We start from the raw sequence: 21,328 nt of genomic DNA, 5'->3' as shown, positions 1-21,328 counted from the left end.
GCGCCGTAACACGGGTATACCCATCCACCATGTCTGTCGAAATTGCTCAGCTCCACAGCGAGGTCGAGGCTCTCGTCGAGAAGTTTGACGTTCTATCCAAGATCAAGGAAATTCAGGAGGGGGGCGATGTCCTTTCATCAGGTGAGTAATCAATTCCCCTCCAATATTCACCAGTGCTGTGGCGTTCTACTAACCATACGGGCGGGATATATGCAGTCCCTGTGACCATCTCGGTCACTGCCGAAGCCACCATCAGTCTCCTTGCGGACCAGTCAACGATCAGCAAGTCCACTGAAGCCGCGACGAGCCTCTCCAAGGGCGACAAGGCCTCCTTCCAGATCACTCAGGGGGACGAACTAAAGTACACCGTCACGGCCGGTGGCCTCACGACCGACTTCAAGATCGTCTTCGACGTTGACAAGAGCGCACCCAAATTGAAGCTCAGCGACGAGCTGGAGGCCGACGACGTCCCAATTGGATTCGAGACCACCAAGACCGAGACCAAGACGGAGATCGAAATCGAACGCGAGGTAGAGGTAGAGAAGGAATGGACCAAGGGCAAGAGGCCAGAGAGAAAGACGAGTAAAGAGACGAAGCACGAGGCCAAGGCTGGTCCTTACTCCCTCCAGTACGAGGTCGAGACCAAGTTCAAGCTGGAGAAAGATAAGAGCGAGACGGAAACTGAGACTGAGATTGAGATTAGCAACAAGACGGTCCAAATTGAGTACGTTATCTACTAAAGACTGGGCTTTCACACCACTGCTGCTGCTGCTGCTGCTGGAATAAAGCACAAAGGAAGGAATATAAATCTATGATTCAGGTATTTTTCTCTTTCTGTTGCTTTTCTCCCCCTATACCTACTAGAAGTAGACAATAATAGTAGTTTTGGTCTCGGTTTATTTATTGAAAGGAGTTCTATAAGTACAGAAGTTACACCTAACTAATCTTCCCACGAGCTTTGATAATATATCGTCATAATTGCTCTCCGTACCGTCATAATCAATAATACACCAGCTGTCGCTGTCACCCTTCTATCTTGCCACAGCGCGATTCCTATGTATCTACGAGCCAGTACCGGTAGAGCATATGATTTTGATCAGATAGTAGCTACGCTCTGATCCAGCATAGTTGTACTATCAAAGATACCGTGCCCCCTGCACGCTTCCTCTGTAGTTCCCACTTGGTTGTGTTTCGGCTGTCCTCTACTAGAGATTGTTTCTCGCGATATATCAAATCGCAGGTGCTACGTTACGTCCATGCGTTGTTCCTACGCTTTCTATACTGCTGTTTATGACCAGTATCTCTCCTAAGAATTTATTTCTCTGGGTCGAATTGCCAGAGTGATTACAACAACCGACATTTGGCCCATCAATCCCTTCATGTCTCAAATGGAATGAAGACAATTTATTCCCCTTGGTAAAACGCTCAATCGTCTACAATTAGTCATATAACCAAGCCCTATAACACATTGTTCGTAGATCGCTTGGGCTCAAGTATATCCCACATAAGGGCCATTACTAACATCACCGACAACAAATTGCGCCTTTCATCAAAGACAGTACCACAATCTGTAAGTCCATATCTGAATTACTCAGCATATTCCGGAATGTTGTCTCCTCTGGGATGCGATAATTGCCCGACGTGAAAATCGCAGCGTCCATAATATTGCTCGGATTGTGCGCTCTCAGCACTTACATCGAGTTGTTTACGACAAGCCTCAGTGGTATCTCTAAGGTCCTTATAGGATACCTGTTCACAATTATGCCAGAAAATGTCGTCCGACGAAAGCCGCATCCCTCGGCAAGCAGCATATGTAGACATTGGCTTACATAGCCTTTCAAGGGTATCTCTCTATTGACTACGGCAATTGTTTCCTAGATCTCATTCATACTAAGGTCTCGTATACGTGATAATGTATGTATCGATTGTCTGGGGATCTGCTACAATTTGCGCCGGGCATTTCCCAACACCATTTATATACGTCAAGGGAAAATACAGCGCTTCTGAAATCCATCGAATGCAGAACCAAAAGTGGCCGGTTGGAGAACATCCACACACTCAGATCATGGATCACGAAGTCAACACCATCTGAAGCAATCATTATATAGAACAACGAAGATATGTTCGTCATTATGGTCCAAAGAATGAAATATCCGAGGCCTGTGCAACGGGGGAATATGTCTCGTCTGCTACGCTTAGATGCTGACGATCGCTTAGCCACGGACCCTAGGACCCGGCACGCCACTGCCGTCTATTTGCGTGGGAATGATGGAGTAAGGTGGAATAGGAAAGCCGCGTATGATCTGCTTGGTCCAAGACACTGATCCGATCCGGCTTGCTGCGCTCTGGGCGCTGATGGATTTGGACGGAATGTTGGGGTATGGATAGTGATTCAATAGGCAAAAGACAATGCACGATAAGTATAATGGAATGCAAGAGACCATTTCCCGTTTTGAAAAATTTTTCTTTCGTTCCGTACTAGGTTCAGCTAGCCCTAATTGCAATTCTGATCCAGCACCTATCTTACCAGCTTCTGCAACCCCATCATCACATCATGTCACCCAATTGCATCAGATCGGACCCTGATTTCTAGCTGACTTGCAAGTCACAGGACAAATACCGGATAGCTCCGAATCCGCACTGCAGGGCAACTCGTATCTGCATTCATTAAACATAAGCGTGGCACATTCCGAGTGGTTATATCCGAGATAATATTCACAGCACATCCTTGGCAGGCGCAGGTAACTCAAACCCGACCAATGACCATCTTGAACTGCATGCAGCTATTGCATATGGTCGCTCAGTCACAGATATAAATACTTTGGAAGGTCTAGATGCGCTCCATATTACTTTTTCGGCGTAATTTAGGGATCGCCAAGTCCGTGAGATCCTGATTCTAATTTGCAAATGAAAGTTCTTAGATGAAGGGTAAGGGATTATATATTCCATGTCAAGGATGCCTTTGTTCCTTTGCCAAGTTAGCACTCAAAATGGGAACCAGGTCAATTCTAGTAGTAGGCCTCGCAGTCGCTCAATTCGCGATCGGGTCAGCTCTACCATCATATAATGCATTCTTCCCCACCTCACTTCAATCATGTCTTAGTAAAACCGGTGCGGAGATAGTCTACCCCACCGACCAGACCTATGAGTCGCTGTCCAAGCCCCAGAACTCCAACTACCAGGCCTCTCCAGAGGTCATTGTCGTGCCCGCCTCCACCGAGCATGTCGCTGCGACTGTCAAATGCGTGGCCGTCAAAAAGGGCAATGTGACACTCAGTCCTCGGGGCGGAGGGCACAGCTATGCTGCGTATAGCTTCTCAGGCCAAGTGGTCCTCGACCCGAGTCACATGAGAAGGATCTCCATCGACGACGCGAGGAGGACAGCGACTGTGCAATTCGGGCAGACGCTGGGTCCGTTGGCGACAGCTCTCGGGAAAAGGGGCTATGCGTTGCCTCATGGCACTTGTCCCACTGTTGGTGTTGCGGGTCATTCCATGGGCGGGGGATGGGGGTTTCCGTCTAGAAAATGGGGATGGCTGGTTGATCGAAGTAAGTACTTTGATTCTATCTGCTGAGGGAGGAGTTCTAACGCATGTATTAGTTGTGGGACTTGAGTTTGTCGATGTGAACGGGAACATTAAGCAACTGAGCCCTAGCTCAACGGGACAGGATGCCGAGCTATGGTGGGCGCTGCGCGGTGCAGGGTCGAACAACTTCGGTGTGGTTACGGCGTTCACATTCTCACTGGAACAGGCCCCGGCAAACGTTGTCAACTACGAACTCTACTTTGGACCAGAATCAGATTGTGTTCAGGTCCTCTTGCAAGTCCAGGGGCTCGGTCAACTTCCCGCCGATAGTCCGGACGGACTCCCTCTTGACTTAGGGATCGAAGTCCTCCTCATGGGCCGAGACAACAACCAGGGCAGCGCCTGCATCCTACAAGGCCAGTATCTCGGCAAGCGATCCGCATATGAAACTGCCATGAACAAGATTCTACAAAAGCTTGCCGCGCGAGGCATCAAGCCCGTTCGATCCGAATCCAAGGTCAAAGAATTCAATAGCTGGGTTGCCGCACTCACCGACCTCATGGGTCCCTTAGAAGCACCGGATGCACCTCTGCCTTACTACGCTCAGTCCGCCATTGACAACGGTGCACCCGCATACGATAAAAACCAGGTGAAGCTCATATTCGACGGGCTTCGCGCAGCAAGACAAACCAAGGGCTCAGAGCCCGATGTGTCCTTCGACTTACTCGGTCCGGATGCGAAGACTAATCTTCCCACGTCGAGTGGTGATATGGCGTATATCCATCGGACGAGTCTATTCCTGGTTCAGATCTACTCAGCCTATTTCCCGGGGTTTGGGGATTCTGCGGCCCGTCAAGATGCAGTGAATAAGGTTACCAGGATTACGAGTGCTGTGAGGATGCCGAGGCCCGGTAGTGAGTGGCACTCGTATCAGAATTATATTGATCCCCATTTGGCGAACTTTGGGCGCGAGTATTATGGTGGTGCGTTAGAGCGGTTGAAAGCGATCAAGGCTGCGGCGGACCCTGATGTGGTTTTTGACTTTCCTCAGGGGTTGAGTCATGTATGATAATGGATTTGGTCTGGGGATTATCGGATGCTTTCCTACCAATTTCTTAGATTATGGTATCCTGAGGAATTCATCCGGTTGTGCATTATTGAAAACAAGAGAATAAGAGCCACTGCCTCTCTCGTGTGAAGATTCCAAACAGGGGCCGCCTGGTCCTCAATTCATATGTGTACAAAAATATGAAACCAATCTGATTTTTACGTTACAAAACTGCGGACGGGCCGTCGCTGAGTGGCTGGAACTTGACTTCTGATTAGGGCCCGATCGTGTACTGTTTACTGGTGGCAGTACTGGTTAGTCGTTGGTGGGCTGAACTAGGATATATATCCATCACATGGCCCTGTGTCTCCTGAAGCTTTGAAGAGTTTTCTGAATAATCAAGGTAGTTTCAACAATTCCAAGGCAGAAGAAAAAAGACATAAAGCGTATTCATTCGATGGCTCCCTATAGCTATGGCAGTACATTCCCTATCAAAGGTTAGAATGTTTACTCGAAATCCGAGCTGAGATTCTGGAATGGGGACAGAACCTAGAAAGAAAAGCTTACAGATTACTTCAACGGTTCCGGAACATTGGGCCTTGCCGTTATAACCAATAAAAGCGCGCATTTATAGCCTCCAGGCATGAGTGGGCTAAGCTTTGCGGCGGTATCGGCCAGGGGGAAGAATGTTATATGGCCGCATAACCAGGGACAACTGCTGCACAGAGTTGTGTCGATCATTGTGTACGCTGCAAAGCTAGAGGCAGTTACAGATATAACTCTGTCAGTCATACTTTAAGAGATCCAGAACAAGTTGTCAGACCTGTCGGTGACTGCTGCCCTAAGCACGGCGAGAGCAAGACCGCCAAATACTGAAGGGACTTGGGGTAGGCCCGACATGTCAAATGTGACAAAGTACCCGGCGCATGCTTCAACTGTGCCTCCACGAAACTGAAATGAGAGGGATACGACCAGAATCGATTACCGCAGGTGATTGCGCGCGGACAAAACTCGAGTCTCGTGCGGAGTCCCACCATTCGTGTGGCGCATTTGAGTTCCGATGAACGGCATGCTTTCGCCTTGTTCCAAAGGAGAACCGTGCCGATTATGACAGAAACTTGATTCAACGTTTTGGTACCGATGAGTACTGCAGTTGAGTCAAGCCGAGCCAGCCATCTGCCATGCAGTCATTGTGTTGAGCGCGGTGCACGAGTGCTCCTGGAATAAAGGCACGAACTTACAAACGCTACGCGACATCTATCACCGCTTCATACTCGCTCAATATAATAAAGCGTCGCCAAGCTGCACCTGCGCCCCAGATCCCATGGTTTGCAGGTCTATACCATCGTACTGTTGTGTTGCATGGCCTTTGTCACTTTGGAGCTGGTGCAAGGGAATATCACCGTAGCTTCTTACATTTGTAGCAAGGGCTAAACATCCTGCGAAGCCCAGCCTGTGACACTGGCCACATCTCCGAGGCCCGCCCGCCAAAACGTAGAACCACCACCATTGGGAGCATTTGTGAACATGGAACGCACTGCGGGCAACTTCGACCTGTGCGATTTTGGGCTGAAGATCCAGTAAACCACCAGGCCGTTGACAGTTCATAGCCCACGACCAACACTATTGGGCCCATAGTGCGCATCATCAATGATATCATGCTATTTCAATCTTACTACGAGCGCGCCACTCAGGAACCCTTAGCATTCGCCACGCTGGCCATCTCAATGGAACGGTGCCATGTTTTTTCGTAGTCGACGAGTTATTCGAGGCTTGGATTTTTGGAAACAGATCGAGCTCCATTTTCCTTATCAACAATGCTCAGACCGTTAGTGTAAGCCTTCCTACTGAACCAGAGTACGTATTGGATTATTCAATGCGCTCTTTCCAGGTTGAGATTTGCAGGCAGAAAATGGGTAAGGTATAACCTAACCTAACCGACCTCAGTTAAGGTACAAAAGTCCACTAACCTAGATAGGTTAAAGCTAGAAGGAACCACGGTTAACATTGGATGCCTGACACGGCGTCAAGGCGTCGAACTAATCCTATATAGGAAGGCAGTCACGCAGGGGTTTCCAAAAATACTAGCAGAGAATGGTTAGCCCTAGTTCACCGCTTGACTAAGTAGGATGAAGTTGCCGCCTCAGGCAGAGCTAGGTTAAATGTTAATCACAGAGGAACAATATATATCTACACTCAACCACGGTGAAACAAGCTAGGAACAACCAATTGAATCCATTAATCAAACCAAACATGACCATACACTAGTCTGAGTAAAAATCCAGCGTGATTTCCCTCTGACCCGTTCCTCTCTCCCCTTAAAGGGATGATTCGAGATGCACCGGCCTTGTGTTCTCTGACCATGTTGCCAAAGCGTGTTCCTCCGCATTCCATCCCCACAAACGCTGCTGAGTTTCTGCATCAGCCCATTTGTCCGGGTTGGCTGCACTCTTCATGCTCGCAAGGAACTGTTCATCGCGAGCCTTTTGCTCGGGACCATCGGGAAGATGTAAAATAGTACTGTTAGCCATTCCCGATTGCTGGATTGCCTCAGCGCGTGGTTTACGGGACATCTCGTAGGCCCGAAGCGCCTCAGGAATGGCATGCCGAGAGGGTATAACAGATAGGAGAATAGCCAAGGCGGCCGCATCCTCAACAGCTTGAGCGGCACCTTGCGCAACATATGGTCTAGCTCCCGATCAGCTTTCATGTTTCTTGCTGAACAACATCAACAGAGGAAGGACGGGACCAAGACTTACAGCATCGGATGACAAGCATCCCCAAGCAGCGCAACACGGCCTTTTGTCCACGAATCTAGGCTTGGGTAGCTGCACAGCTTCCACTCCAGGACCTCGTCTTCTTTGACGAGATCGAGGAGCTTTAGCACCGTTGTGTCCCAGCCATGATAATGACGCAACATACTTTGCTTGGATGCCGTCGTAGTCCATGACTCTTCTACTTCATGATCGTCTGGATGAAGTAAGACAATATTAAACAGCTCATGGTTACGCACGGGATACGCGATAATATGACGATGTGGCCCAATCCAGCGAGTAGCGCTGGGACTATCCAACAAGGCTTTCAACTCCGGGTCCTGCTCCATCACTTCTCGTGACAGCATGATGCGGTAGGCGGCATCCCCCGTTGGAATGGGCTGCATCGCCAATGGCCCCAGGATCTCCCCGCGGAGCACTGATTTGATCCCATCGGCTGCCACCACCACATCACCCGTTACCACCGTGCCATCCACTAGCGTGACGGCAGCTGGGTGGTAGGACTTGATGCCCGTAACACGGGAGTTTACCTTCAGCTGCACATTCTCCAGCGCCAGAGCCTTGGTGATGAGCGCGTTATGCAGATCGGCACGATGCACGACTGTCTGTTGCCCGTAAGCCATATTAACAGGCATTGTGCTGAGGATGCCACCATCCTTCCAGCGGCGAATAGTAATGCTTTCGAGTGCTATGTCCTTGGCATGTACCATGGAAGATACTCCCCATTCTAGCGGCCCAGCCAAGAGGGGAGAGGTTTAGCCTCAAGATGTACTTAAGATACCTGCACCTAAAGGACTTACGATCAAAAAGACGTAGCATATTAGGCGATGCTTGAATTCCGGCACCAACTTCCATCAACTACAAGTCCCACGTGATGATAATTAGTTCTATCACCCAGATATTCTGTTCCTGTTATCAGCTGCAGTGAGGGGCACGCACCTTTGGGGCCGATTCCAAGATAGTAACATGGTGACCGCGCAAGCCTAAGGCCAGTGCTGCTGCCATACCACCAATCCCTGGATTTTATATCAGACGACATTTGTCTATGAGACTTGAAGAGACGCACCGGCTCTGAGTTGCGTGTAACATACGAGTCAATGCAGGAACCGGAATCAAGGGAATAGATGGTATCGTACCCAACAATGACAACTTCAAGAGCTGTCTTCGCCTGAGGTACAATCATGGTGCCAATCAAAGGAGGGAATAATCAAAATTCAAGAGTTGTGGCAGACCTGGCGGACTGGAGGAGGAATTGATACAGCGAAAGAGGCCATCTACATTTTTTTGTCGAGTTCAAGCACGCGGACAAGAGTCTTATATACTAATGCTGATATTCTTACTTTAACCTGCAAAATCTCTTCTCACCGGCTTTTCTATCCAATTTGTTCCCCTTGGCTCCTTCCCCTCTCAATTTTGATATTGTCGGCAATTTCTCACTCCCGGAGCTGTAGTCGGTAGTAGTTGCAAAGGATGTCTAGCATCGACTAGGCCGAGATAGGCAACTTTATCAACAAAGTCTGCCCTGAGGCATGGTTACAATTGATCTTGACGGTGGGATCTGGGTATAGTTTATCTTTCGGCTGATGAGGGCTCATGGTAGGTTCGGCAAACTGCCGAGAGATTCCCTTTTGGCTGACGTTATTGAACGGCTAAGCGAGATTTCTAAGGGACGGCTCGCGGACGGACCAGAACAGGGCGCCCCACCAGCTAAAGCCTAATTACCGTGACTGGCGGCTGAAACGATGAGTCGGTCTAAATACCTACTATAGTATAGGTGTATATGCAGTGATATACTAGTGAGCCATCGTTCCTGGACATCTGATTGGCTCCGCTTCCACCCCTCAGCAACACCAATCTGAGGCTAATGGCAGCATGCAAGTCCAGACGGTGTTGCTGAACGGCCCCCCAACTCTGTATTGTTCATGAGACGTCTATTCTCGGTAAATTCTCAAGGCCCAGGAGTCATATTTGCCGATATATCGACCGTGAGTCTTGAAGTCTCCCGTCCAGCTGCTAACTAACGACACAGGCTATTACTAGTCCAACAACGAACGTAGATTATCTAGAGACCACTGGGATGATGGTGGCATCTGAGTCCTGCTATCCTAATCTTGCCAAGCGATCGGAACGAAAAAACGGACTGACCTCTTCTTCGGCGAAACCGTCAAGTATTTAACCTGTCTCGTCGGAAGGATGTCGTCAATGGCAGAGAGAAGATACACAGACACCTGCGAGCGGTCCTAGATATCTGAGTTTGCCCTTCTGTTCTCGCCATGCCTCCTCTGATCCCATACCATGTCTCTGCCGGGAGTAATCCTGTCGTCAAGTGCGTTATTGCTTTCCCTCCTCTTACCACCGTCCGTATTAGGTTTTCCGGACGTCCATTAACTTCTCCCCTGCTAGGTTTGGAGGCGCCCTTGTTACCGAATTCTTGGAACCCCCGCCGGGTCGGTGCTTCTGCTTCCGTCAAAAGTACAGCCTGAAGCCTCCCATTGACGAAGGGGACCCGGACTATGAACGGATCAATGCAGCACTGAATCACCCCTCCGGCCCTCCCCTCCACTTCCACCCCTTCCAAAACGAATATTTCCGGGTCGAACAAGGACGTATGTGCCTTGAAGTCAATGGTGAGACTCGCATTCTGACGCCCGAAGATGGAGAGGTCCAGGGCCGGGCCGGGTCCATCCACCGGTTCTACATCGCCCCTGACAGCACCGAAGACATGGTCATTATCCTCAGTGCCTCCGATCCCGGTCTGGACTACCAACTTGATCGCGTTTTCTTCGAGAATTGGTATGGTTTGTGGCATGATTACCTGGTGCACGAGGGCAAGATGGATTTCATCCAATTACTCTGCGTATGTTCTCTTCTTTTTCCTTTTCGTTTTGTTTTTGGATTTTATTGAGACCACACTCATCCCTCCCCCCAACTGCTACTCCTTCCTCGAGCCGACAGAGAGTTAACGGGTCGGTGTGAATAGACATATGATGCGGGGGATGCGTATCTTCTACCTCCAGCCTGGGTACCGAATTGCTTGCGAAAGACGATCGGGTACTGGGGCGGAATCATTGTGGGGCGTTGGATTGGGGGTCTGCTGGGCTACCGGCCGTTCTTCAAGGAGTATACCACGGACTGGGAGTACGCCGTGAAGAAGATGGAGTCATCTTTCTTCACACGACGGCTGGTGGGGCGTTCGTTCTCCTCCGCCCTCGATTGGGCGCAGCTGGAGGAGTGCGCACGTGCGTGGGGGGATGGAGGAGGCACCGATCGCTTCGTCAAACCTCACTCCAAGCTAGTAGACTAGCTATGTCAAATTCTAAAATCAAAATGCTCCCGAGAACTCATGGAACGTAGTATGCAAGTCGGCTAGTCGGTTCAGTAACAGATTGAGATCCAACGGCGAGAACCAATCCCAGGGCCCCGGAGCAAAGCGTGATCGCCGGCCGCATCTCACGTAACTTCTGTGTAAGCAGAAGGAATCACGCCACCCAGCGGGTTTTCCCGAATCTAGACCCAATGGGGCAGCTCTGCGTCCAAACTGGGAGGCTTGGTCTTGGCAAGCTAATTTAAAAGGAAATACGTGTGGACCCTCCAGCAGTCCGCCGCCTTTCCAGGGAACGCGATTGGCTGGCTCCTCCGCATGTTCCTATTGGACAGGAACCCACTCGTGATAATGGGTCAGGTGAGGTCAGTGACTGATTGGGCCTGATGCTACTTTATTCCACAATGGACATACTTGACGCTACTTCACCTCTGCCGCCATCTCTATATCATCGTCAATTTTCAAATTGCATTGAACTCCGTCGTGCCGTCCCCTGGGTCTAGCAATCACTGCCGATCCCCCCACCCTCTCGTAATGCTTTACAATTTCGTATCGATACGCTCCACACCACTCGTCAAGCGGAGAAAAGTGCGCCGGGCATGCGACTTCTGCCGTCAGCATCGCGTCCGCTGTGATGGCAGATTACCCTGTGGCCAGTGTGTTACGAACAAGGTGCCATGCAACAAGCCTTCGCAGCATTCACACTCACATCCACATCCGAATGCACATCCACGCCCCTCCTCATCTGGAAATCGAGAGTTGCAGCCGTCAGGCCCATCTGGCTTCCCACACGCCCAGCCTGCACCTCCCTCCGCCCCGAACCAGGCGGTCCCAGGCCAGCAAGTGAGGCCCCGATTAAGTCCGCCGCGGACTCCATCGATACATCATGCTGCTGTCGCTCCTCTTTCACGGCACTTGGACTCCTTCGCCAGCTTCATCTCTCGCGTGAATAATTTCTGCTCCGTGGTGTCCCAGATGTCGACCCGACCGTCTCCTCAACCCACCGAAGCAGCCCCTGCAGACGTTCCGTGTTCGTCACGAGACTTGCGAGGGGGAGTAGAGCCAGTTCTTGCACAGCTAACTCCGGACAGCCTAAACGAGCTTCAGGAAACACTGTTCGATATTTTCTGGACTCGATATCATTTCCTGATGCCGATCGTCAGTGCAGAGGACTTGGCGGGAATGTTGGATGGACGCTCGGAGCCGTTGCGACAGGCTGCTATGGCCTACTGTTTGCAATCGATCTATCATGCTGGGCTTCATAACCGCTTGCTGGGCATCCAGAAGGGCATGGTATCATCCGGTGATGTGGAGAATCCTTCTCAAAGCCCTCTGGTAGCGAAACTGTTCGTGACATTATTCCAACAAGCACTGGCTACAAATAATGCCTATATCATTTACGCAGAACCGACTATGGCAGATGTGCAGCGGCATCTCTTCATGGCTGCCTTCTTACTGAACTCGGGAGAACATCAGGCGGCATATAACATAATGGGTGTAGCCATGCGACTCACGCAGTCCCTCGACCTACAGCGCCTCCCAAGAACACATCTGCCGCCACAAGAGGTGGAAACACGCCAGCGAATCTGGTGGAAGTTGGTTCATCTCGATTTCCATTGTTCCCGCCTGCTAGGAAAGCCGATGGCGGTCTCCTTGAATGACAAGACAATTACCGTGCCGCATCCGACACCAGAGTCCTCTGTGACCGCTCCCGACCTCAGTTACTACTCAGCGTCGATCTCACTGACTGTGACGGCAAGACAAGTGGCGAAGTCGCTGGAGGATCACTTGCATGCTGTATCAGAAACAGTCGACTCGGTCACCAAGATCGAGCGTTATGCGCACTATCTGTCGCGGGAAATTCAGCACCTATATCAATGGAGAGATCGGATCCTGGAAGCAAAACTGTTTCCCAATATCACCCTTGCCTGTGGAGCTTACCAACCCGACGCAGTGGCTGCTACCCAGGATGGGCTAAAGCAGGATCATGATGCAAGGCTGTCATTTCACCTGGCCCCGGCGGTGATCCTACAGCGAACCCTCCTGGAGCTCCAGTATCACGACATTGTCCTGTGGGTTCATCATTCATTCATCCAGTTTCCGAGTCGTGGCTTGGTGCCGCAGCGGAGTCCACAAGCCGATGTGCACGCCACCACCGCAATACAACATGCGCTCACCGTCACCGACCTCATCCATCTTCGGATGCTCTATCATGATGGTCTTTATGGATGCTCCGAGGTCTACCAGTACCTGTGGAATGCCGTTCTGACCCTTATCGGGTTTATGCTGGCCTACCCCTTATGCTACTGGTTCCCTCTTGCCCAGCAGCATGTCGAACGGTCCCTCCAGATCTTCGAGGCAGCAGGACCAGTCAACCCGATTGCATCTCGAGCTGCTCATCTGACACGGTATCTGCTGGGGCGGGTCAGTGCCCTGATGGAGTTGCTCAGTTCGCAATCGTCAGCCCCGAATGATCGGAATGATGGTCGGGGCGTGCAAACCTTCGATCTGGTCGAACCCGAGAAGCAGCACCAGCACCAGCAGCCTACCTCGATCACATGCGAGGATGATGCGTTATGGTCCTGTGCAGATACTGTTGACCCCAATATTTGGTATGGGTACTGCCACGAAATCAACGATATGCTGATGGATGTGCCTGAGATCCCACTAGGTACTGAGTTTTTCACGTCGTAACTACGATTCTTGGTATTTATTCCCAGTATCATGCTCGTAATTCATACAGCCTTAACAGGTTCATTCTCCGAGTCTAAAATCTATGGCATATTATAAATCATGTACATAAAATCGGGTTACCAGATATGCTCCACCAATGAGAAGGGAGCCAAACCAATCTCAAGAACCGGGATAAGTAAGTCCCCCGGTCAGATGAATTGACCCACCGTCAGCTTATCCGACGAAAAAAATTCCGATTGCCGAGCTTCGAGCTCTGCGAGATCCCAATTGCAGGAGAGGTGGCGCCCATTGAGGTATTGCGGACGTTTCGCTGCCAGGTATACGGTCACAGCACTCGGTAGCTCCGCTATTTGAAACATTAGAATATAATTGTTACGATCGCACAGGTTGCTTCTTGAAGCAGAGAAGTGGTTTTGGAACTTACGGGTATCCTTGGCAAATGGCTTAAACCCATCCAGCGTCATGCTAGTGAGGACGATGCCCGGCGAGAGACTGTAGGCGGCCACCCGGGGGTTTTCCGCTGCAATGAACTCGGTGAATTTGGCCACCCCAAGCTTACTGATGAAGTAGCTGCTCAGTCCCGGTGGAGTCAGGGCAATCGTCGAGATCAAGTTCACCACGGTTGGTTGAAAGTCCGCGGCCTCATCCGCAATCAAACGCAGGTATGCCGCCGTCATCAGATATGTCCCCCGTACGTTGACCTCAAAGTCCTTCCACCATGTGGTGGAGTCGGACTCGGCCACGGGCGCCACTGAAGCGAAGACGCCGGCATTGTTGACCAGGGTGTGTACTGCGGTTCCAAACTTCTCCTTGATAGTCACAAAAGTCTGTTCCAGTGCCTTCTCATCTGTAATATCTGTAGGTAGGGCCAGCACCTCGACGGCGGGGAATTCCGCTTCCACAATAGCCTTCGTCTCTTCAGCTGACTGAGCAGATTGGGTAATGAGAACCAGTCCCTTGACCCCGGCCTGTGCGTGAGCTCGTGCAATGGCCTGTGGAGAATTGGGAACGTCAGCTGTGCTTCCTTCGGGCACGGAACAGAGGTCATTCTTACTCGTCCAATTCCTTTTCCTGCCCCCGTGACAATCGTTACTTTGCCCGCTTGGGAGAGGTCTGACCGTGTGGGATCAATGGTGGGATAGACATCGCGGTAGTAGTCCTTGGTAATAGACCCTGCGCGGGTGAACTGATCAGGATCAATCTGGGAATCAGACATGGCAAATGGAGGGAATTGGGAGAAATTGTGATGAATCTTTGTGCAACAATCTTGGGGAAGCCGAGAATTTTGCTTTTCTCCTCCTGCGTCGCTTCTGCTATTTATCTCTGCGCCACGATGTTATCCGCGACTCCACGGTGGAGCCCGTCGCAGCCCTCCCCCAGTCTAACCATAAGGGGCAACTATTGCTCCATTTGGTAACCCGACATCAGTGCCCTTGATATGATGCTTGGACACTTTTAAAAGTCCTCTCAATAGGTCGCTCTACGGAGAAACTCAGTCTCGAAATCTGGATTCTCAGCACGTCAATCTCTGCATCATGGAATCCTCGAGTGACACGAAGGAGTACGACTCCAGCGAAGAGACTCAGCAAGATGCAGAGATCGACCAACTGGTCGATGATTTTCTTAAACGCCAGACTACCACAGAATCGGAACGTTTGGGTGACATAATCTTAAAGGATCTGTCTGTCATAGGAGCCGGAGCCGGGGTTTGCTTTCCTATACACTCGCATTTCCCTTGATGTGCCGCGTCACTAACTTCACCAGCATCAACGGATGCATAACGTCCCTGAAACATTGCAACGGCTGTCGAAGCTCGCCAACCCAGCGACCTGGTTCTCTAGGAAGCCTCCTCCATCCCGGGCAATCCTCCAGCGTCTGACTGGTACGATTCGACAAGGTGAGATGTTGATGGTTGTTGGCCGCCCCGGCAGTGGATGCACCACCGTTTTGAAAGCCCTGGCGAACATAAGGGATGAGTATTTGGCGATGGAGGGCGATGTATGGTATGGGCCAATGGATGCGGGGACCGTCAACCAGACCAGAGCCAACCAAGTGGCCTTCGTGGGTAAGAGAACCGCTGCACCATCTATGCAATCTTGCACAGTGCTAAAGAGGCGCATGGAAACGTTACAGGAGAGGACGACATCCACTTCCCAACATTATCAGTCGGCACCACGCTCAAGTTTGCTCTCAATACCCGCCGTTCAACCTCCGACCCGGATCGCGCTAAACACCTCCAACAAGACCTACAGACTGTGCTTGAACTCATGGGACTGGATCATGTAGCACAGGTCCGCATCGGGAGTGACCATATTCGTGGAGTGAGCGGCGGTCAACGTCGTCGGGTATCTCTGGCTGAGGCACTGTGCACCCGCGCAAGGTGAGTGAACCTCCAAACATTTGCGACAACTGAAAGGCATTCACTAACCGTACCATCACTCAAGTCTGTTTTGCTTTGACAATCCTACGCGAGGCCTGGACTCATCAACCGCCATTCGCTTTTTGACCACCATGCGCAAATACACCACACGTAGTCGATGTATGACCGCGATGTCTCTCTATCAAGCTAGCGATGCGGCAGTCGCACTCTTCGACAAGGTTCTGGTCTTGAATGACGGGCGTGTCGCATACTACGGCCCGGCAACTTCAGCCAAAGCTTACTTTGAGTCCCTTGGGTTCTACTGCTCTCCAAGGATTTCGGTCTCTGATTTTCTGGCATCCATGTCTGCAGCCCCAGAAGGTCGGACCCCTCGAACAGATCTTGACCGGCCGGTGCCAATTCACCCGGCTGACTTTGAGACCCGGTTCAGGGAGAGCAGCTTTTACTTGCAGACAGTGAGTGAGGCCGCAAAGCCACCGCAATCCACAGCAGGGGGCAAATTAAGAGCGTCGGGGTACGCTCTGCCGCTGTACCGTCAGGTATATGAGTGTACAGTCCGCCATTATCAGATCTTTTTGACCGACCGGGCCGCCTGGATCGCTGAGGCAGCCGGGACGATTGTGCAAGCTCTGCTTTTAGGTACCCTGTTCCGCAATCAGAGACCCGTGACGCAAGGGCTATACACGCGCGCCTCGGCCCTCTTCTTCTGCGTCCTCATTATGGGTTTACAGGCTTCTGCCGAATTCGGAAATACGTTTGTCCAGCGCCCAATCCTGCTCAAGCAGAAGGCTTTGCGGTTCTACCGTCCGGGCGCCTACGCGCTCGGCCAGATTCTCGCGGACGTACCCTGGAAATTTATCTTCATCTTGTACTCACTCCCCATCTACTGGATGATTGATTTCCAGCGCACAGCGGGGCATTTCTTCACCTGGCTGGTCTGCCTCTATATGGGCCTAATGGCACTGAGCGTCATGTTTCGGGCTATTGCCGTCTTCACTAACTCCATCACTCGAGCCATTCTCCCTGTCGGGCTTTTGCTCAATGTGTTCATTATATATACGGGTTTTTACATCACTCCCCCAGGCATGAAGGTCTGGCTTTTTTGGATCCGCTACCTTGATGTGAGTAAGAACCAACAGATGCAGAATGCGTGCCTCAGAGTGTGCTAACCGTCTGCCATTCTAAACCAGCCGATGTACTATATCTTCGAGTCTGTTTCTCTCAATGAGATTGGGACTAGCTCCTATCAGTGTAGCAGTCAGGACATCGTTCCCCGAGGAGCGGCATACAATGAGACTAGTTATCAGGCTTGTGCAGTGTCTGGGTCTGTCTCTGGTGAACTGACCCTTGCCGGGAGGCTCTATCTAATGGCCGAGTATGGCTTCGAACACACGCACTTGTGGCGAAATGTCGGTATTAATGCCGCATTCTTCGTCTTCTTTTCGGCTGTGGTAATGTGTGTTTCTTTCCTTCTCGACAAATGTATAGTTCAGCAGGATAGACGCTGACTTTATTTGTACATACAGGATTGGAATGGAACGATTCCATCATGCGGCTGAACACATGTCAACGATATTTTACCGAAGGCTACCGTCCTGGGTGAAAGCATCGCCCTCGCGCTCTAAGGACATCGAGGATCCAGCATGTGTCACTGAGACGAAGGAGTCCAAGCCTAGCTCCAACCACGATGTGACAGTGATCGGCCGTCTAGAGACGACCCAGAGTGTGTTTACATGGCAAGAACTATCACTTCAGCTCGACGACAACAAGCGTTTGCTACACGAAGTTTCAGGTAAGGCCTCCCTGGGTTAGTGTTCGGAGGGAGAAGGCGTCTCATCAATTTATCTTTCTCATAGGGTGGCTTGAGCCCGGAAAGATGACTGCATTAATGGGTATGTCTGGTGCAGGCAAGGTAAGTAATGTGCAAACTCATTGGGACGCTGTGTGCATATAGAGCCCCCAGGCTGACAGAACCGGTGTCTGTACAGACTACACTCCTTGATACCCTCGCTCAGCGAATCCAGATTGGGCGCTTATCCGGAGGGCTCTATCTGAACGGGCAGAGTCTTCCGGCATCGATGGGACGGCGCACAGGATTTGTCCACCAAAACGATATCCACCTGGCATCATCCACGGTTAGAGAAGCTCTCCAGCTGAGCGCACGCCTCCGTCGTCCGGCAACGGTTTCCTGGGACGAGAAGATGGGACATGTGGAAATGCTGATACAACTCTTAGAGATGGAGGATATTGCCGAAGCCATGATCGGAGTGCCAGGGGCGGGATTGAATCTCGAACAGCGCAAGCGCGTCAGTATCGGAGTCGAACTAGCTGCGAAGCCGGACATTGTTCTGTTTCTCGACGAGCCCACGTCCGGCTTGGATGGTAATTCAGCCCTCTCCATCGTACAACTGATGCGTAGGCTCTCCGACGCTGGCCAGACGATCCTCTGCACGATTCACCAACCCTCTGCCCAGATGATTGAACAGTTTGACAACTTGCTTCTGTTGGTGCCCGGCGGCAAGACAGTTTACTTCGGCCCGTTGGGCTCCCGGTGCCAAAAGATCCTGGATTACTTCGCTCGCTATACGCGGCGCTGCGGAGAGACCGAAAATCCGGCGGATTACCTTTTGGCAGTTAGCGCCGAGCCTGATGCAGACTGGTTTGAGGTATGTTGTACTATCCCACCCGCTTCCCTACCCCGTCAGTGTTGTTGTCTCAATCAATCACGCGAGTCTGACCTTCTCGATGAAATAGACTTGGCGGCAGTCGCCTGAGTATGGTTCCACACAAGAGCAACTTCACAAATTGCTCCAGGTGCAGGAAGCCAAGGAGTCATCGTCAGAACCTGATCGGACATATGCAGCCTCTTATCTCGACCAGCTCCGCGTGGTCACGCAACGCGCTTTCACAAATTACTGGCGTGACTCAGACTACGTGCTAGGCAAAATCCAGCTCAACATCTGGATGGGACTGATGAATGGGCTCACTTTTCTTCAGCTGTCCAACGATCTGACAGACTCCCGCGGACGGATGTTTTCAATCTTCGTCGGTGTGATCACGGGTCCCGTACTCAGTCTCCAGATTGAACCTCGCTTCATCCTCCTCCGCGATCAATTCCTGGCGCGGGAGAATGAGTCACGCGTGTACCACTGGAGCATCTTTACCGTCAGCGCACTGCTTGTGGAGATTCCGTTCACCCTCCTGGGCGGGCTGATCTACTGGCTTCTCTGGTACTACATGGTCGGCTACCTCACCGTGTCGACCCGCGCGGGGTACGCCTTCCTCATGTACGAGCTGTACTCACTGTTCGTCGCGAGTCTCGCTCAACTGACTGCCTCCCTCTTCCCCACTATCCTCGCTGCACAGGTGGCGACGGGGTTCGTCTGGCTGGTCGTCAATACCTTCAACGGGCCCCTGTCGCCGCCACCTCTGACTCCGCGTGGATGGCGGTGGTTTTACAATATTTCCCCCTTATTCTACTTCATCGAGGGGATTGGTACCAACGCCATGCATGCTCTTCAAATTATATGCCGTGACTCCGAGCTCACCACTTTCCAGGCGCCCGCGGGGGAGACATGTGCCTCCTACACGGCCGAATTCTTTGGCCTGGCTAGTTCTACAGGTTATCTGGTTGATCCCAATGCAACGGGCTTGTGCGAGTATTGTGCCTATGCCAATGGAGATGAATATGTCAGTATTCCTTTTTCAGTTCATCCTCTTTTCTGAAGAAAGCTAATGATTTCTTTTTGATCATATAGGTCAAGCAATATGACATGAGTTATTCACAACGTGGCAATAATGTCGGCATCTTCATTGGGTTCATCCTCTTCAACTACACCATGGCGGTGCTGGCGACATACCTCATCTTTATCTTCAAATGGCGGAAACGCCGATCGACATGATTATCGACAATACCTTCGAGTCATGAATTTTCGATCACCATATCGATTACTTAGGCATGTTTGCGCACAAGAGAGAATACGAGATATAACGAGGAACGGATACAAATGTAGGATAAGACTGACAAATGGAGGCAGAGAGAGGGCGATATATTGCCATGTACACAGCTACTTTTCACACTCCGTGCAACATCCTATCTCCTCACCTTTATAGGACGCGGCACATCTCCTTCGGTTGTGCTGCATCGCGTTCAATCCATGTACATATATGAAGCATCTCCATATATACTCCTCTGATTTTCTCTTTGCTTGTTCATGGGAGTTCAATCACCACTTGCTTCCTCTACCCCACCTTTCACCACTTGTCTTTTGTCGCAAGTAACTGGCGGTAGGTCATAAGCTTTACTAGTGAAGCAGTCTCAATCAACTGATAGGTTTTGGTGTACTAGCTGGAACGAGAAGACACCAATGGCATTTAGACAGGTAAAAACGTTGGTGTCTTTTTTTCGCGCGTCCTCAACATGTGACAATGGCCCCCTACTGTGTATGAGCAATAGACGTGGCCGTCATGTGACGGGGCAAAAGTGTGGGGTATTCAGACGACTCCTGCTTGTCTACTGTCTATCTCCACCCTGCTCTCCGTGTAGGACCCCTCTATCCATTCTGTCCTCTGGGATTTATCTCCTCTCTTATTAGCGTCCTTACTTTGCATCTCCAACGCCCAAAAGTTGCCACCCAGCCTCGAAGGCAATAACTCGGTCAACCGAAGAAAGAACGCGATGCGGCCGTTGTTGGGCCTGCCAAACGAAATTCTCCATCGTATTGCAGGCTCTCTGGCCTTAGGATCAGATATGAATTTGTTAGCCAGGACGAACCGCGACTTTCACAGCATAATTAACCCTTTTTTGTATCGTTTCAATGCTATACATGGACAGATGTCCGCACTCTTATGGGCTGCCGATCAAGGGATGGTCAAGACTGCTCAGCATTCACTGAATGCTAGTTTCGGAGTTTCAACCACCGTAAAACTTGAGATATTCTATGATGCACTTGCAATAGCGGTGCAAGCGGGACACACGAGTATCGCGAAGACTCTTCTAATACAAGAGGTAATCGATCCTAGTTTCCATTATCGGCATAGAGAGCCCGGAGAATGCATAACGCTTTTAGCAAGAGCAGCTCAGGTGGGGCATGTACATACGTGTTACAGACCCTTGTCTAGCGTACCTTATCGAAGATAGATATACAAGGCAGAATAATAATAGAATAATAATAGCCAATTTCTAAGCAAGAGATATCTGATAGACTGGCATTTGGCCAGGTTAGGTTAGGTTAATAGGGTCAGTTATATCTAACCGCTAGGTTATAGCTAGGTTAATAGAATTTCTATATTTAACTATAGTTAAGTTAAAAATTGGATAGTTAATCTAGATTAACTATGTTTAGTACTAAGATTATTAATCTTTACTAAGTATAGTAGATAATAAGCTAAGTTAACTATAGTTAATCTAGTATTAATTTTACTATTTTAACCGACTATAAGAATATATTATTAATAATATTAAAAGGTTCTATTTATTAATTTTATATAAAAAAAAGGTATATTTCTTATTAAAAATTCTATTAAAACTACTATTTTCTATAGTTAAAATAGTATTTTAACTAATTTTAGTTTTAAATAGCT

At 50.3% G+C, this 21,328-nt stretch overlaps 8 protein-coding genes across 8 annotated transcripts; 5 read left to right on the top strand and 3 right to left on the bottom strand.

Annotated features, from left to right (window-relative positions):
• Window positions 1–11: 11 nt before the first annotated feature.
• Window positions 12–788, top strand: BDV37DRAFT_264873 (uncharacterized protein). Its single transcript, XM_032083720.1, has 2 exons — window positions 12–141; window positions 217–788. The coding sequence occupies exons 1-2, from the start codon at window positions 30–32 to the stop codon at window positions 738–740; spliced, it is 636 nt and encodes a 211-aa protein (XP_031935102.1). The 5' UTR covers window positions 12–29; the 3' UTR covers window positions 741–788.
• Window positions 789–2,990: 2,202 nt separating this feature from the next.
• Window positions 2,991–4,596, top strand: BDV37DRAFT_291662 (FAD-dependent oxidoreductase; the record flags this gene model as incomplete). Its single annotated transcript, XM_032088999.1, has 2 exons — window positions 2,991–3,549; window positions 3,602–4,596. The coding sequence occupies 2 exons, from the start codon at window positions 2,991–2,993 to the stop codon at window positions 4,594–4,596; spliced, it is 1,554 nt and encodes a 517-aa protein (XP_031935101.1).
• Window positions 4,597–5,154: 558 nt separating this feature from the next.
• Window positions 5,155–6,420, bottom strand: BDV37DRAFT_264870 (uncharacterized protein). Its single transcript, XM_032083719.1, has 2 exons — window positions 5,992–6,420; window positions 5,155–5,925 (listed from the first exon to the last, which is right to left on the bottom strand). The coding sequence occupies exons 1-2, from the start codon at window positions 6,233–6,235 to the stop codon at window positions 5,822–5,824; spliced, it is 348 nt and encodes a 115-aa protein (XP_031935100.1). The 5' UTR covers window positions 6,236–6,420; the 3' UTR covers window positions 5,155–5,821.
• A 473-nt stretch (window positions 6,421–6,893) lies between these two features.
• On the bottom strand, window positions 6,894–8,168 carry BDV37DRAFT_291661 (uncharacterized protein; the record flags this gene model as incomplete). The annotated part of the gene is made up of 4 exons (XM_032088998.1): window positions 6,894–7,263; window positions 7,335–7,824; window positions 7,870–8,076; window positions 8,150–8,168. 4 exons carry the CDS (start codon window positions 8,166–8,168, stop codon window positions 6,894–6,896), a joined length of 1,086 nt encoding a protein of 361 aa, XP_031935099.1.
• Window positions 8,169–9,622: 1,454 nt separating this feature from the next.
• Window positions 9,623–10,653, top strand: BDV37DRAFT_276643 (cupin domain-containing protein; the record flags this gene model as incomplete). Its single annotated transcript, XM_032085595.1, has 3 exons — window positions 9,623–9,717; window positions 9,753–10,206; window positions 10,330–10,653. 3 exons carry the CDS (start codon window positions 9,623–9,625, stop codon window positions 10,651–10,653), a joined length of 873 nt encoding a protein of 290 aa, XP_031935098.1.
• Window positions 10,654–11,113: 460 nt separating this feature from the next.
• On the top strand, window positions 11,114–13,459 carry BDV37DRAFT_48408 (putative transcription factor). The gene has a single exon (XM_032090740.1). The coding sequence runs from the start codon at window positions 11,206–11,208 to the stop codon at window positions 13,363–13,365; it is 2,160 nt and encodes a 719-aa protein (XP_031935097.1). The 5' UTR covers window positions 11,114–11,205; the 3' UTR covers window positions 13,366–13,459.
• BDV37DRAFT_48407 (SDR family NAD(P)-dependent oxidoreductase) lies at window positions 13,460–14,859 on the bottom strand. Its single transcript, XM_032090739.1, has 3 exons — window positions 14,420–14,859; window positions 13,790–14,357; window positions 13,460–13,711 (listed from the first exon to the last, which is right to left on the bottom strand). The coding sequence occupies exons 1-3, from the start codon at window positions 14,579–14,581 to the stop codon at window positions 13,554–13,556; spliced, it is 888 nt and encodes a 295-aa protein (XP_031935096.1). The 5' UTR covers window positions 14,582–14,859; the 3' UTR covers window positions 13,460–13,553.
• On the top strand, window positions 14,472–20,035 carry BDV37DRAFT_48419 (P-loop containing nucleoside triphosphate hydrolase protein). Its single transcript, XM_032090741.1, has 10 exons — window positions 14,472–15,071; window positions 15,130–15,430; window positions 15,499–15,745; window positions 15,810–16,866; window positions 16,936–17,201; window positions 17,272–17,537; window positions 17,602–17,657; window positions 17,734–18,411; window positions 18,500–19,435; window positions 19,504–20,035. Exons 1-10 carry the CDS (start codon window positions 14,901–14,903, stop codon window positions 19,645–19,647), a joined length of 4,122 nt encoding a protein of 1,373 aa, XP_031935095.1. The 5' UTR covers window positions 14,472–14,900; the 3' UTR covers window positions 19,648–20,035.
• Window positions 20,036–21,328: the final 1,293 nt, after the last annotated feature.

Source organism: Aspergillus pseudonomiae (assembly GCF_009193645.1).
Source record: "Aspergillus pseudonomiae strain CBS 119388 unplaced genomic scaffold BDV37scaffold_141, whole genome shotgun sequence".
In the NCBI taxonomy this organism is placed as follows: Eukaryota; Fungi; Ascomycota; class Eurotiomycetes; order Eurotiales; family Aspergillaceae; genus Aspergillus; species Aspergillus pseudonomiae.
The sequence above is the reverse complement of the archived record's forward strand: the minus strand, read 5'-3'. Positions and strand labels throughout refer to the sequence as shown.

What these genes read in the sequence shown, in the direction of transcription:
- BDV37DRAFT_48419 (XM_032090741.1), top strand. Translation starts at nt 14,901, where the DNA reads ATGGAATCCTCGAGTGACACGAAGGAGTACGACTCCAGCGAAGAGACT. An exon ending in TCATAGGAGCCGGAGCCGGG is followed by an intron (nt 15,072 to 15,129) that starts GTTTGCTTTCCT and finishes TAACTTCACCAG; the next exon opens with CATCAACGGATGCATAACGT. An exon ending in GTATGTCTGGTGCAGGCAAG is followed by an intron (nt 17,658 to 17,733) that starts GTAAGTAATGTG and finishes GTGTCTGTACAG; the next exon opens with ACTACACTCCTTGATACCCT.
- BDV37DRAFT_48407 (XM_032090739.1), bottom strand. Translation starts at nt 14,581, where the DNA reads ATGTCTGATTCCCAGATTGATCCTGATCAGTTCACCCGCGCAGGGTCT. An exon ending in CAGGAAAAGGAATTGGACGA is followed by an intron (nt 14,358 to 14,419) that starts GTAAGAATGACC and finishes AATTCTCCACAG; the next exon opens with GCCATTGCACGAGCTCACGC. An exon ending in GCCATTTGCCAAGGATACCC is followed by an intron (nt 13,712 to 13,789) that starts GTAAGTTCCAAA and finishes TGTTTCAAATAG; the next exon opens with CGGAGCTACCGAGTGCTGTG.
- BDV37DRAFT_264870 (XM_032083719.1), bottom strand. Translation starts at nt 6,235, where the DNA reads ATGATATCATTGATGATGCGCACTATGGGCCCAATAGTGTTGGTCGTG. An exon ending in GTTTAGCCCTTGCTACAAAT is followed by an intron (nt 5,926 to 5,991) that starts GTAAGAAGCTAC and finishes GCAACACAACAG; the next exon opens with TACGATGGTATAGACCTGCA.
- BDV37DRAFT_48408 (XM_032090740.1), top strand. Translation starts at nt 11,206, where the DNA reads ATGCTTTACAATTTCGTATCGATACGCTCCACACCACTCGTCAAGCGG.
- BDV37DRAFT_264873 (XM_032083720.1), top strand. Translation starts at nt 30, where the DNA reads ATGTCTGTCGAAATTGCTCAGCTCCACAGCGAGGTCGAGGCTCTCGTC. An exon ending in GGGCGATGTCCTTTCATCAG is followed by an intron (nt 142 to 216) that starts GTGAGTAATCAA and finishes GGATATATGCAG; the next exon opens with TCCCTGTGACCATCTCGGTC.